Here is a 14,270-nt window from a genome sequence, read left to right on the forward strand (position 1 = left end):
TTTGACTATGTTAGACTTAGTTAGACGTACGAGTGAAGCCTCACTAGTACGGCTGACAGGCTCATACGCACGGTTGATGCTGAGCTAAGTCACAATTACAACCTAAATGAGAAGACACGAGTGAGTGATCACCCGTACGGTTGATGAAGCCAACTCGTACGTGTGATGAATGAATCGTATGGGTGAGTCAACATCAGGGGTATATAAAGTCTTATGTTCTTCATTTTAGGTTAAGCCTCTCATTTGTTACACACACTCAGATCTAGTGAGCTCCTCCAATTTTCTCTCAGTCCAAATCACCCAGGTAGTGAATAATAGCTCTAGGTGTTGATCTAATCACACTTGATTTAGTTGTGGTTTGACTAAATTAATCAAAAAAAAAATTAACCTATTCACTAGAGGGTTTGATTCACTTATTCCGCCATTGTGTGAGTTAAATCTGTTGATTTCTAAGTTCCTAGTCATGTTTCATCACCTTCTATTCTTTCCCCCTCAACTCATATTTTAAAGTATTCATCAATATGCTCCATCCAGTTCTGATTCTCGATATACTTCTAACTTTCATATCGGTCATTCTTCTTTTTCATCTACCGCCGGAAGAATCTATTTACTTCTACTATACTCTTGGGTTTATAGTGTTTCTAGTTCTCCCGTGTCTTTATATTGCTATATGCATCGATATATATGGGTTATAATTTCTGGTTTATCGTTGGGCTTTATATGTTCCCTTATATTTCAAAGTCTCTGCTTCTGTCTTCTATAATCATTATCATTAACAGTTAATGCTCTCATTTATTTGCTGCAATTTATACCCCAATTTTTATTTCGGAGTTTTGTCCTTTTGTTTCTTCTTCTTGCGATTAAGCACCGCTTGTAATGGTCCAGAATTCAAAGATATGAATTTCAGAATGAACATTGTTAATGTTCTAGGAAGGAAATTGTGATGGCACGATCTTGACTTGTCAAATTACTAGAATACCTTGGAAAAGGCCGAATCATCAAGAAATATTTTCTTGATATTTTAGAGGTTAAATAGAATACAAGAGTCGTATAACATGGCACATGATGATATTATGATATGTGAATCATCACGTTCCATTTAGAAACTCAGCATGACTTACTGTAATATAATCACGTTGATCAAGTGTCATTATATTATACTAATTCATGCTTCAGTTCCCAACACTACTTCAAAATATTCCTATTTTAAACTTGAATGTTTCAGAATTTAGAAACTAAAATGGTTTCTTTTATGATGTAACACAGATAGTGCGAAGAGGTAAATGATTTCAAATAAGAAAAATTAAGAAAATATCTTCAGAAATATGGAGGATATTTATAATGAAAGATATGATGATATTTTAGAATTTCTAATATCAGAGGATGATGAAGAATATTGTTCGCAGGGGTTTAGAGTCAGGAGCAAGGTATTCGTTAATGACTTCAGCAGGTACTGAATCATTTGGATCCTTTGAAGTCAGGTTCAGTCTTTGTAATTTGTCCAAAGCCTCCTTCCTACTTTGCTCAATCCGTTTTCCAGTTCCAAAACTTCTCTTTTTCTGCGCTTTGCCAGCACACTTCATCATTATCATTCAGCTTTTACCGTTTAAAGTCGTTTTTAGTTTTTGTTGCTTCATCAGCATTTTTTCCATTTTCGGAGAACCAATTCTTAGTTCGGAGTGTTTTTCAGAAACTTCACATTCAAATTAAGTCCAGAAGATAGACGTTATATATACACATATAACTGTTGGCGTAGACATGCTGTGAGATTTCAAAATACTGATTGCTAATTCCCAATGATTCGTATGGCAATTCTCATTACAAGATGCGAATGAGTAAATGATGGGGTTTCAATAAATAATTATAATGACTTTTTGGAGAGGCTAAAGTCAAAGGGTAATGAAGTTGTTGGTACATCTGCTAATAATGTGGTGGAATGTAAAAGGTTCCCTGGTAACGATGGTGTATATCTCAAGGTTATAATAAGGTTAGTCTGACTGAAAAGTCGAAGTTGACTTGCTGGAGCTATGACAAAACTGGCTACTTTGAATAGGAGTCGCAAAGTTATTTTTGCTAATAAATGCCAAAGAATCTGACGCGGATACGTTGTTTAAACTTTTACTTTGGTTTCAAGAGTTTTTTCGGGTACATAACAGTGGGTAACATGTGGTTGGATCATCATCTCGATTGCTCATCATTCGAAGTGTCTTCAGAAATTTTCGAAGGGTTTGAACACAGACTGTAATCGTTAACATACATTTGATGTTCTAACACAGTTTTGAAGTCAAAATATAGCTTGTGAAAGATGTAAGGATCTAAGAGTGATGATTTTGGTCGTATCTCGAGTTGAATTTTGAGATTTCAAAATCAGAATATGTAATTAAATTTTGAATGAGTATGGTTGTTTTGATTTCTATAAAAGAATGTATATTGTTGTGAAAGTAGGGAGTATAATGGATAATTTGCTGAATCAGATTCGAAGAATGTAATATATTATTTGTGAATTTATATATCTCTCGGGTATTACCTACCCGTTAAAAAAAAAATTTCACAATTAATATTTTGTACAAAAGAATTTTATTACAGTCTTTATGAAAATATATATATGTATATTTTCTTCAGATGTAACATAGATTTAATGAGTTAATGTTAAATTAAACTCATTTGATTTACGGTTGATACTAGAATTTAATAATCCCTAAAGGCTTTAAAAAGTACATAACTTTTACGCAGTATTTCTTTAATGACATTGAAATTATGAATCAATACTTCGTTATTTGTTGATGTATGATGTTCGGTTCGTGGAATTCTTGTGAATTTCGCAAAACGAATGATGTTATCTGAAAAGTTTCGGGTACATCGATGAAGAAAGTGTAAAATCAAATATATACTTGATTTATTATGAATTGGAATTTGTTGAATTGCGACAGAGATTGTAGTTAACGCTGGTTAAGTTGCGGTCGAAGGACGTACATTATTGCATATTTGTAATATGAATTAACCGAGTAGTTAAGATTCACACACAATAGTTTAGCACGGAAAGATTTATTTCAAAATATATATATATATATATATATATATATATATATATATATATATATATATATATATATATATATATATATATATATATATACATACATATAATTTCTTGAGAGGGAATGAGTTAATTCTTCATAACTCGTTGATATAATATACACGTTATTGATTCGTAATGATGTCCACAGTGATTCTTGAACTGACGGAGTTTGTGATGTTATCGGTGTTGTTGATTCGGATGTTGACTGTACTGACGATGCTGGTAACTCTGAAGGTACTGCTAATGCTGTTGGTAAAGCAAGTTTAGCTTGTTAATCACACACCATTTTTGTCAGGGTTTCTACTCTTCCTTCTATCATTTTTGGTTCGCTTAACTGATTTATGGTTAGGACTAGATTAGATATTCTCTAAGACTTTAGAGATTACATAATCGCCGCAGAATGTTTCTCCAATGAAGTTATGAATTAATACTTCGTCAGTTATTGTTGTTGGTACTCCTTGGTATCTATGGTGCGTATGACGTTGATGCTCGTGGGACAGATTGTGAAGTTGAGGTTTACGACGCGATTGTGGTGGGAGGTGGTAATGGTACTGTTGGCGTTGATGATGGTGGTACTGGTTATGCTGCTGATGCTGCTGCTGGTGTTTGTAATCTCTGCACCATATTCTCCAAAGCCACTACCCGAGCGCGAAGCTCGTTGACTTCTTCTATTACACCGGGGTGATTGTCGGTTCGGACGAGCGGATAAATAAAATCTAAAATTTGATGTAATATATAATCGTGACGAGATACTCGGGAAATGAGCGAGAACATGGTATTTCGGACAGGTTCGCCGGTAAGTGCTTCAGGTTCTTCGTCAAGAGGGCAATGTGGTGGATGGAAGGGATCACCTTCTTCTTGTCTCCAATGATTGAGGAGGCTACAAACCCATCCCCAATTCATCCAGAATAGGTGATGACTGATTGGTTGATCTATTTCGGTCACACTGCTTTCAGAGCTTGAATGGGATTCCATTTCGGAATCTGAGTGACTTGAACTGATGACGAATTCCATTTCGTACGATTGGATAAAGGATTTTTTTTTTTTTTTTTTATGAAATGATTTTGGCTAACGGATGGTATTCTAATTACATAGAATATATATATATATATATATATATATATATATATATATATATAGATCAAAAGATTTCGTAGATTACGGAGGACTTTGAGGGATATGTCAGGCAAAGTTTAAAGTAACAGATACGATAAGATATGATTTAGCAGATATGCTAAGATATGAATTTTTGTCTATACACTATTCATGCAATCAATGCAGCAAGACGTGTCTTAGACTAAAAATGATAAGCAGGTAATTTCCTGAGGATGATAAGTAATTAATTTTCGACACAAAATGATAAGCAAAACTTTTGACATGCAGACACGGTCGAAGTCCAGACTCACTAATGCATCCTATCGACTTATCAGTTAGACACACTAATGCAGACCTGGTTCGCTAAGACCACCGCTCTGATACCAACTGAAAGGACCCGTTCATATACATTATAAACGATTCACAATAGTTAATTACATTGCGAGGTATTTGACCTCTATATGATACATTTTACAAACATTGCATTCGTTTTTAAAAGACAATCTTTCTTTACATCGAAAATTGACAGGCATGCATACCATTTCATAATATCCACTATCCAACTATAAATTGATTTAATAATAATCTTTGATGAACTCAATGACTCGAATGCAACGTTCTTCGAAATATGCTATGAAAGACTCCAAGTAATATCTTTAAAATGAGCAAATGCACAGCGGAAGATTTCTTTAACACCTGAGAATAAACATGCTTTAAAGTGTCAACCAAAAGGTTGGTGAATTCATTAGTTTATCATAATCATTTATTTCCATCATTTTAATAGACCACAAGAATTTCATTTCCAGTTCTCATAAATATACGTCCCATGCATAGAGACAAAAATAATCATTCATATGGTGAACACCTGGTAACCGACATTAACTAGATACATATAAGAATATCCCCTATCATTCCGGGATCCTCCTTCGAACATGATATAAATTTCGAAGTACTAAAGCATCCGGTACTTTGGATGGGGTTTGTTAGGCCCAATAGATCTATCTTTAGAGTTCGCGTCAATTAGGGTGTCTGTTCCCTAATTCTTAGATTACCAGACTATATAAAAAGGGGCATATTCGATTTCGATCATTCAACCATATAATGTCATTTTAATTACTTGTGTCTATTTTGTAAAACAGTTATAAAAGTTGCGCATGTATTCTCAGTCCCAAAAATGTAAGGAGTAAAAAGGGGATCAAAGGAACTCACCATACTCTATTTCGTAGTAAAAATACATATAACGTCATTGAACAAGTGCAAGGTTGGCCTCGGATTCACGAACGTATCAATATTGAGATTCAATATTGCAGGAAAGGTACGTAGACGCAACGGAAATGATAAACACTATATTGACCTCACGAGCATACCCATTAACCATACTCAATCACCTCCATAGCTATAACCCATAATTTCCTTAATCCTATCCCACTCGAAAAACAATTTCAAAATCACTCGAACAGCACTCCGTCGTAATATTTTATGTATATTAATAATATCTTGAAATAATACGGAGTAAATATATATATGTAAATCGATTGAGAGAGTTTAGAGAAAAATATTTTTCAAGTTTCTATGAAATAATGAAACCTATTGAATTCTATTTATAATAGATTTTTGAATTATTAAAGTGAATTATTAAAGTATGAATTATTAAAGTGAATTATTAAAGTATGAATTATTAAAGTGAATTATTAAAGAATGAATTATTAAAGTAAATTATTAAAGTATGAATTATTAAAGTGAATTATTAAAGTATGAATTATTAAAGTGAATTATTAAAGTTAAATTAAAGTAAAAATAAAGTAAAGGTAAAATTTAAGTATAGTAAAAGTATAAAACTATGTACGTATAATACGCGTATAAATATATATAATATTAATTTAAATCGTTATATGTATAAAATAAAATATAAATATCGTTATCTTTATCATACTAGTTAAGTAATGAGTTGTCAAAAGTGGTTCTAGATATTTATAAAAGTTATATACGTTTTAATAATAAAGTTCTTTTTAAACTGAAAACGTTTTTGTACGTTTGAAACTAAATAGATCAATCGAGTCTTTATGAGATTCAATCTTCCACTATCCTTTGTCTAGTTCTCAATGATTGACAATTTGTTCTTATTTATAAATCACTTTACCATTTTTCGAATATTGTTAAAATAGAAAGATTTCTCAAATCAACGTGGGCCTTTCAACAGAGACTTGTAATCATAATTCAATATATCTGATAATTCAATCATTTGATCTTATCTTCTAATTCCATTGATAAACATTTTGAAACAGATACAATCATATAAAGTATTTAATCTAATATTTTGTTTACGTTTCAAGTTATAATATATATATACACATATACATATATAATCATATTCGTTTAATGGTTCGTGAATCGTTGGAACTTGGTCGAGGTTGAATGAATGTATGAACATAGTTTAAAATTCTTGAAATTTAACTTAACAAATATTGCTTATCGTGTCGGAAACATATAAAGATTAAAGTTTAAATTTGGTTGGAAATTTCCGGGTTGTCACAGTACATGTCTCAGACTCGATCACAACTCAAAGTATATATATTATTATAGAATCAACCTCAACCCTGTATAGAGAACTCGATCATTACTGCATATAGAGTGTCTATGGTGATTCCAAATAATATATATAGATGTGTCGATATGATATGTCAAAACCTTGTATACGTGTCCCGATATTTAAAGTACGTAAAATAAATAACAGAAATTAAATGACGATAAATAAAGTGCGTAAAGTAAATAACAGAAATTAAATGACAATAAATAAAATTGCGAGAATATAAATTGCGATAAATAAATTGCGATAAATAAAATGTAATACGGAATTAACAGTTAGCTAGGAACAGTTAGCTAGGATTTTGTTAGCGTGGTTTCTTAATAAAATTTAATATTGTTAATTAGTCTGTTTCTAATCAATTTTTATTGTGTCCATTATTTCTTCATTATGCCACTTGTTGGATTCTGATAGGTCAAAATTCAAATATGAAATTGAATTTGAATGAAAATAGTTATTCTTTGGTGAATGGATAAGTATCCCGGTGGTTGTAAATAGGATAGTGAATAACTGTTGAATCAGATTCGAAGAATATACAGTGTAACTTATTAATGTGAAATTTAAATATTCCTCGGGTATTACCTACCCGTTAAAATATTTTTATTATTAACAGTTTGTACAAAAGAATTTTTAATTACAATCTTTATGAAAACATATATACATATATATTTTCTTCAAATGTAATCATGAATTTAATGAGTTAACATGATATTAAACTCATTTAGTTTTCAGTTGGAACTAGAATAAATAATCTCTAAAACATTAGAGATTACATAATCACCATGTCGAACGAAGATAACTGATGTAGAATGTCATGTAGAATGATGATTATACTCGAGGTATAGATTGAGATGTTGAGGCATGTGATATTGAAATTTGGGTTGTTGGTGGTACTGTTGGTGCCGGTGATTTGGATGAAGCTGGTACGTTTTGCACCATATTTTCCAAGACTACAACTTATGCGCGAAGTTCGTTAACTTCTTCTATTACACCGGGATGATTGTCGGTTCGGACGAGCAGATGAATGAGGTTTAGAATCTGAGATAGTATATGATCGTGATGAGATACTTTGGAAATGAGAGAGAAAATGGTGTCTCGAACAGGTTCGCCGGTAAACGTTTTAGGTTCATTGTCAAGAGGTGAATTTGATTAGTGGAAATGATCGCCTTCTTCGCGTTTCCATTGATTAAGTCAACTACGAACCCATCTCCAATTCATTCAGAATAGATGATGGCTAATTGATCGATTCATTCCGGTTACTCTGCTTTCGGAGCTCGAGTGGAAATCCATATCGAAATAGCTGTCGGAATAACTATCGAAATAGCTATCGAAATCTGATGGACTCGAACTGGTTGAGGGATTCATCTCGTACGATCAGATGAAGGATTTTCGATAAGAAATAGATTATAGGATGTAGATTAGTACCCTGCAATACATAATTTACATATGCATATACAATACTAAAATCCCATAAGCTACGGAGGAATCTATGGAAGCTGTCAGGCAAAGGTAACAATAACAGATACGCTAAGATATGAATTTAACTATACACTGTCTATGCAATAAAGGCAGTAAGACGTGTCTTAGAATTTAAGGATGATAAGCAAATAATTTTTCGATACTAAATGATAAGCAAAACTTTTGACATGCAAACACGGTCGAAGTCCAGACTCATTAATGCATTCTAACGACTATCAGTTAGACTCACTAATGTAAGACCTGGTTCGCTAAGACCACTGCTCTGATACCAGCTGTGAAGACCCGTCCTAATCCATCTGGACGAAGTCCATATCGATTATAAACGATTCACAACAGTTGATTACATCGCGAGGTACTTGACCTCTATATGATACATTTTACAAACATTGCATTCGTTTTTGAAAAGACAAACTTTCATTACATCGAAAGTTGACAGGCATGCATACCATTTCATAATATATCCAACTATAATTGACTTGATAATAATCTTGATGAACTCAACGACTCGAATGCAACGTCTTTTGAAATATGCCATGAATGACTCCAAGTAATATCTATAAAATGAGCAAATACACAGCGGAAGATTTCTTTCGTACCTGAGAATAAACATGCTTTAAAGTGTCAACCAAAAGGTTGGTGAGTTCATTAGTTTAACTTAAACAATCGTTTCCATCATTTTAATAGACCACAAGATTTCAGATTTCCATTTCTCATAAACATACGTCCCATGCATAGAGACAAAAATATCATTCATATGGATTGAACACCTGGTAACCGACATTAACAATATGCATATATAAGAATATCTCCATCATTCCGGGATCCTCCTTCGGACATGATATAAATTTCGAAGTACTAAAACATCCGGTACTTTGGATGGGGCTTGTTGGGCCCGATAGATCTATCTTTAGGATTCGCGTCAATTAGGGTGTCTGTTCCCTAATTCTTAGATTACCAGACTTAATAAAAAGGGGCATATTCGACTTCGATAATCCAACCATAGAATGTAGTTTCACGTACTTGTGTCAATTTTGTAAAACAGTTATAAAAGTTGCGCATGTATTCTCAGCCCAAACATATAAAGGGTAAAAAGACAAATGAAACTCACGATACTGTATTTTGTAGTAAAAATACATATGACGTCATTGAACAATGCAGGGTTGGCCTCGGATTCACGAACCTATATCAATTGTGTATATATTAATACGTATAATGTAAGTTACAAAATTTCATTTATTAATATGTATTATTTATATATTATAGTTTTGTAGAATTTATTCTAACCTTTATTTTAAAACGTATACTTATATTATATTTTAAGTTATATTATATATATATATATATATATATCTATTTTATGTATATATATCTATAATGATTTACGTTTATATAAATAGTGACATTAATATATTTATATACATATATTTGTGGTTAGTATTGTATTTATGAAATTTTATTAGTTTGTTATGTGAATTATTAATACAATCCTAGTATATACCATAAGTATATATATAGTGTACAAAAGATTTATTTGTTAAAATAATAATTTAGATAATAATGATTTACTACTAATAATAATAATTTTATTAATAATGATAATACTAATAGCAAAAAAAATGAAAATGATAACTGTTAATGATACTAATAATAATAACTCTAAAATAATATTAATACTAATACCATACTTATGTTAATAATAAGGGTTCTAATATTTATAAAATGATAAATGATAATCATAATAATACTAGTAAATATTAATGATGATACTGATAAATATGATATTATTAATTGTAAATGTACTGATGATACTATTATTTATAAATCGGTACAAATTCTAATATTGATGATAATAATATATTTTTATTTCCTTCATAATAATAATAATGATAATCATAATCATAATCCTAATGATGATAAAATACTAAAATGATAAGTTCATTACTAATAATAATATTATTAATACCTATCATAATAATAATAGTAATGTCTATAATACTTTCAAATATGATAACAAGTATGATACTAATAATAACAATAACAATAACAATCAAAACAATCACAATAATAATAATAATACTAATAATAATTAATATATAATAACAATAATAAAATTAGAAAAGAAAACTACCTCACATGAAAAGAGTTTCAAAAAAAAAAAAGAAACTACCGTCCTCTGGACTCGATCTCGTGACCACATGCTCACACGCAAACACTCTCGACCATCCCACCAATTCTGATTCTCTGTACTAATATCGAATTTAAATTTTATATATAAACTGTTTTTCTTCTATTCCTCTTCTTCTCCACAAGTCTCATGGATTCAACAAAACATCAATAACCAAAAAAAAAAAAAAAAAATCGGGGTTCCCTTTAAAGCTTCAAAACATTACAGAAAAAATAATAATTTGGGTTCTAAAATAAAAAAAAATACTAAAGGCCTACTGTAGCGTCGGTTCTTGGAACAAAACAAAAAAAATTGATTTCGTAATAGATAACATTATAGATAATGTTTATAACACGAAATAGTTTTCTAAACATGTATAAAAACTACTGGAATCGTCAATTTGATCAGAAACATATACACGAACGCGAATTTGTCTCAAGAACAATTGTTGACTTTTTTTAAACTAAACTTTGACTTCAAAATTCAAGATCGATATAAAGATTTGAGAGTTGAGATTTTGCAGATAGATTCAAAGAAAGATTTTTAACCTTTCTGCATTTTTAGATTTTGAAACTTTATTCGAAATTGAATTAAGAGAAAAAAAAAATTGGAGCGTGCAGAGAAGAAGAAAAAAAAAAAATATCGCTGTGCTCTTTAATCCCATTGGATTTCCTTTTTATTTGATTTGCAATTATACATAATCATGTTGTAATAATAGAGATCGGTTGATAAAAAATGGAGAAAATCTCAACACAGGTTCACGAGTTGGGAGCAGGAAAGAAACAAAAAAAATAATAATAATATAGATAAAGGATACAGAGGTCACGCGTATAATATAGATCCCTACTGTTTTTTTTTAATTAATAATAATAATATATAATAACAATACTATTAATATCTAATAATATTAATAAAATTAATAATAATGATAAATATAATATTAATGATAATAATAATTGTAAAAATGATAATAATAATAATAATAATAATACAATACTAATTATGATAATATTAATATTTTATTGATAATAATAATATTAGTAATAATAATCTAATTTATACATCCAATTTCATCTTTATATGATATAAAGTGATATTATGAATACAAATATTGATATTTGACGATACAAATAACATTACTACAACAACTATATTTGTATTTAAATTTAATTTATTAATATCATCTATTATTATGTAATATTTAATAATTATGTAATATGTATTGTAACATATACTGAATATTATATATTTATGCATTTTAATATAAATATATTATAATATTTATTTACATACTAATTATATTATACTTATGTATGTAATTATGAAAAATATAAATTTTTTATATATGTAAGTATTATATATATTTATTAAAATAGTACATTATTTCATCATAGATATATTATAAATTTCTACATATACATAATATAATAATTATGTATAAAATCATATATATATAGTTATATTTATGTATATATGTATACTACCATATATATAAAATCATGTTTTAAATATTGAGTAGATGATTAATTATGTATATTAAACAATTAACTACAAAGTATAACATTGTACATTTAATATTTTGATAACGTTGGTAAAATATGTTTGAATCATTTATATACAATATACTATATATATTCAAAATGAAAATCTTTAGTTATTAAATGTTATCTTTTATAATAACAAAATTACTTAATAGTTCATTAATACTAATATAATTAGTTTTATATATAATTATTTATATTTACATTCTTAGTTACAATTAAAGGTTCGTGAATCGTCGAAAATAGTTAAAGGTCAAATGTTATCATGAAATAGTTCAAACATAATGAGACTCGGTTTAATAGACTTTGCTTATCGAGTCGAATCATATAAGATTATGTTTAAATTTGGTCGGAAATTCCCGGGTCATCACATCACTTTGGGTAAAGCTTGATGTCATCAAGCTCGCAAGCATTGATTTCATCAAAGTAAATCCTTAATCGGTGATCATTCACCTTGAAAGTATCGTTATCTCCATACAACTCAACGTAGCATGTTGGGTAAGCTTTCTTAACTATGTAAGGACCCGACTATCTAGACTTTAACTTACCGGGCGAGAACTTAAAACGTGAATTGAACACTAAAACCTTGTCGTTTGTGTGGAATTCCTTAGGTCCTTTAAGTCGGGCATCATGCCATCGTTTAGTCTTCTCTTTGTATGTCAAAGAGTTTTCGTATGCCTCTAACCTAAGTTCCTCTAATTCGTGCATTTGTATCACCCATTTTTCCTTGGCTTGTTCTAGGTCTAGGTTCACTTCTTTCAATGCCCAAAATGCTCTATGCTCAACCTCTATCGGGAGGTGACATACTTTCCCATAAAATAGACAACATGGTGTGTAGCCTATTGGTTTCTTATAAGCGGTTCTAAATGCCCATAAGGCATCGTCAAGTTTGGTTGACCAAACCTTAGGGTTATTGTTAACCGTCTTTTTCAAAATCCTTTTCAAAGCACGATTCGTATTCTTCACTTGACCACTTGTTTGAGGGTGGTAAGGGGTGGAGAAACGATGTGTAACACCATTTTTGCATTTCTTTTTTCATAAGACTATTAGCAAAGTGCGTGCCTCGATTCGAGATCAACGCCTTTGGCATGCCAAATCTAGGAAACAAACTCTTCAAAAAATTAACAACTACCCTAGCGTCATTGGTTGGCAAGGCTTTGGCCTCGGCTGATTTCAAAACATAATCAACCGCAACCAAGATATAGAGACACTTGTTCGAATTCTGAAATGGACCCATAAAGTCTAGGCCCCATACATCAAATATTTCACATATTTGGATCCCGCTTTGGGGCATTTCGTCCCTCTTTGAAATGGATCCGGGCCTTTGACAAGAATCGCACCTTTTTACCAACTCGTGGGTGTCTTTGAATATCATGTGCCAATAAAAACCAGAATCAAACACCTTTTTTGCGGTGTAATTCGGACCAAAATACCCTCCCGTAGGTCCTATGAAAACTCTTCAAAATCTCACAGGGTTCTTGCCCATGTACACACCTCCTAATAACTTGATCCGCCCCGATGCAGAACAAGTCCGACTCTTCCCAAAAATAGTACCTTAGGTCATTAAAAAACTTTTTCTTTTGTTGATATGAAAACCCTTTTTGTAAAACATTTGAGGCCAAGTAGTTTGGGAAATCAGCAAACCATCGGACTTCATCGACTAGGTCAACCCTCATTAAATGTTCATCCAGGAAAGTATCCCAAATTTTGGACTCGTCTAAAGGTTGAAGCTCGGGGTTGTCTAGTCTTGATAAGTGGTCCGCAGCCACATTCTCGGCTCCCTTTTTATCTTTTATTTCTATATCAAAATCTTGCAAAAGTGGCACCAACCAAATCAAAAGATTTTTCACGTCTTGCTTTTGAAAAAGATGCTTTAACGCGAAGTGATCCGTGTAGACGATTGAAATGTCCCGTTCTTATTGATTAAAAACGTTCCATATTAATTGATTTCGTTGCGAGGTTTTGACCTCTATATCAAACGTTTTTCAAAGACTGCATTCATTTTAAAACAAACCATAACCTTTATTTCATCAATAAAGGTTTAAAAAGCTTTACGTAGATTATCAAATAATGATAATCTAAAATATCCTGTTTACACACGACCATTACATAATGGTTTACAATACAAATATGTTACAACAAAATAAGTTTCTTGAATGCGGTTTTTACACAATATCATACAAGCATGGACTCCAAATCTCGTCCTTATTTAAGTATGCGACAGCGGAAGCTCTTAATAATCACCTGAGAATAAACATGCTTAAAACGTCAACAAAAATGTTGGTGAGTTATAGGTTTAACCTATATATATCAAATCATAATAATAGA

General features: G+C 30.8%; 1 protein-coding gene across 1 annotated transcript; it reads right to left on the reverse strand.

The window, feature by feature from the left end:
* Positions 1-12,470: 12,470 nt before the first annotated feature.
* Positions 12,471-13,236, reverse strand: LOC139859931 (uncharacterized). The gene is made up of 2 exons (XM_071848708.1): positions 13,075-13,236; positions 12,471-12,971 (listed from the first exon to the last, which is right to left on the reverse strand). Exons 1-2 carry the CDS (start codon positions 13,234-13,236, stop codon positions 12,471-12,473), a joined length of 663 nt encoding a protein of 220 aa, XP_071704809.1.
* Between the last annotated feature and the right edge of the window lie 1,034 nt (positions 13,237-14,270).

Source organism: Rutidosis leptorrhynchoides, chromosome 7 (genome assembly GCF_046630445.1).
Source record: "Rutidosis leptorrhynchoides isolate AG116_Rl617_1_P2 chromosome 7, CSIRO_AGI_Rlap_v1, whole genome shotgun sequence".
Lineage (NCBI taxonomy): Eukaryota > Viridiplantae > Streptophyta > Magnoliopsida > Asterales > Asteraceae > Rutidosis > Rutidosis leptorrhynchoides.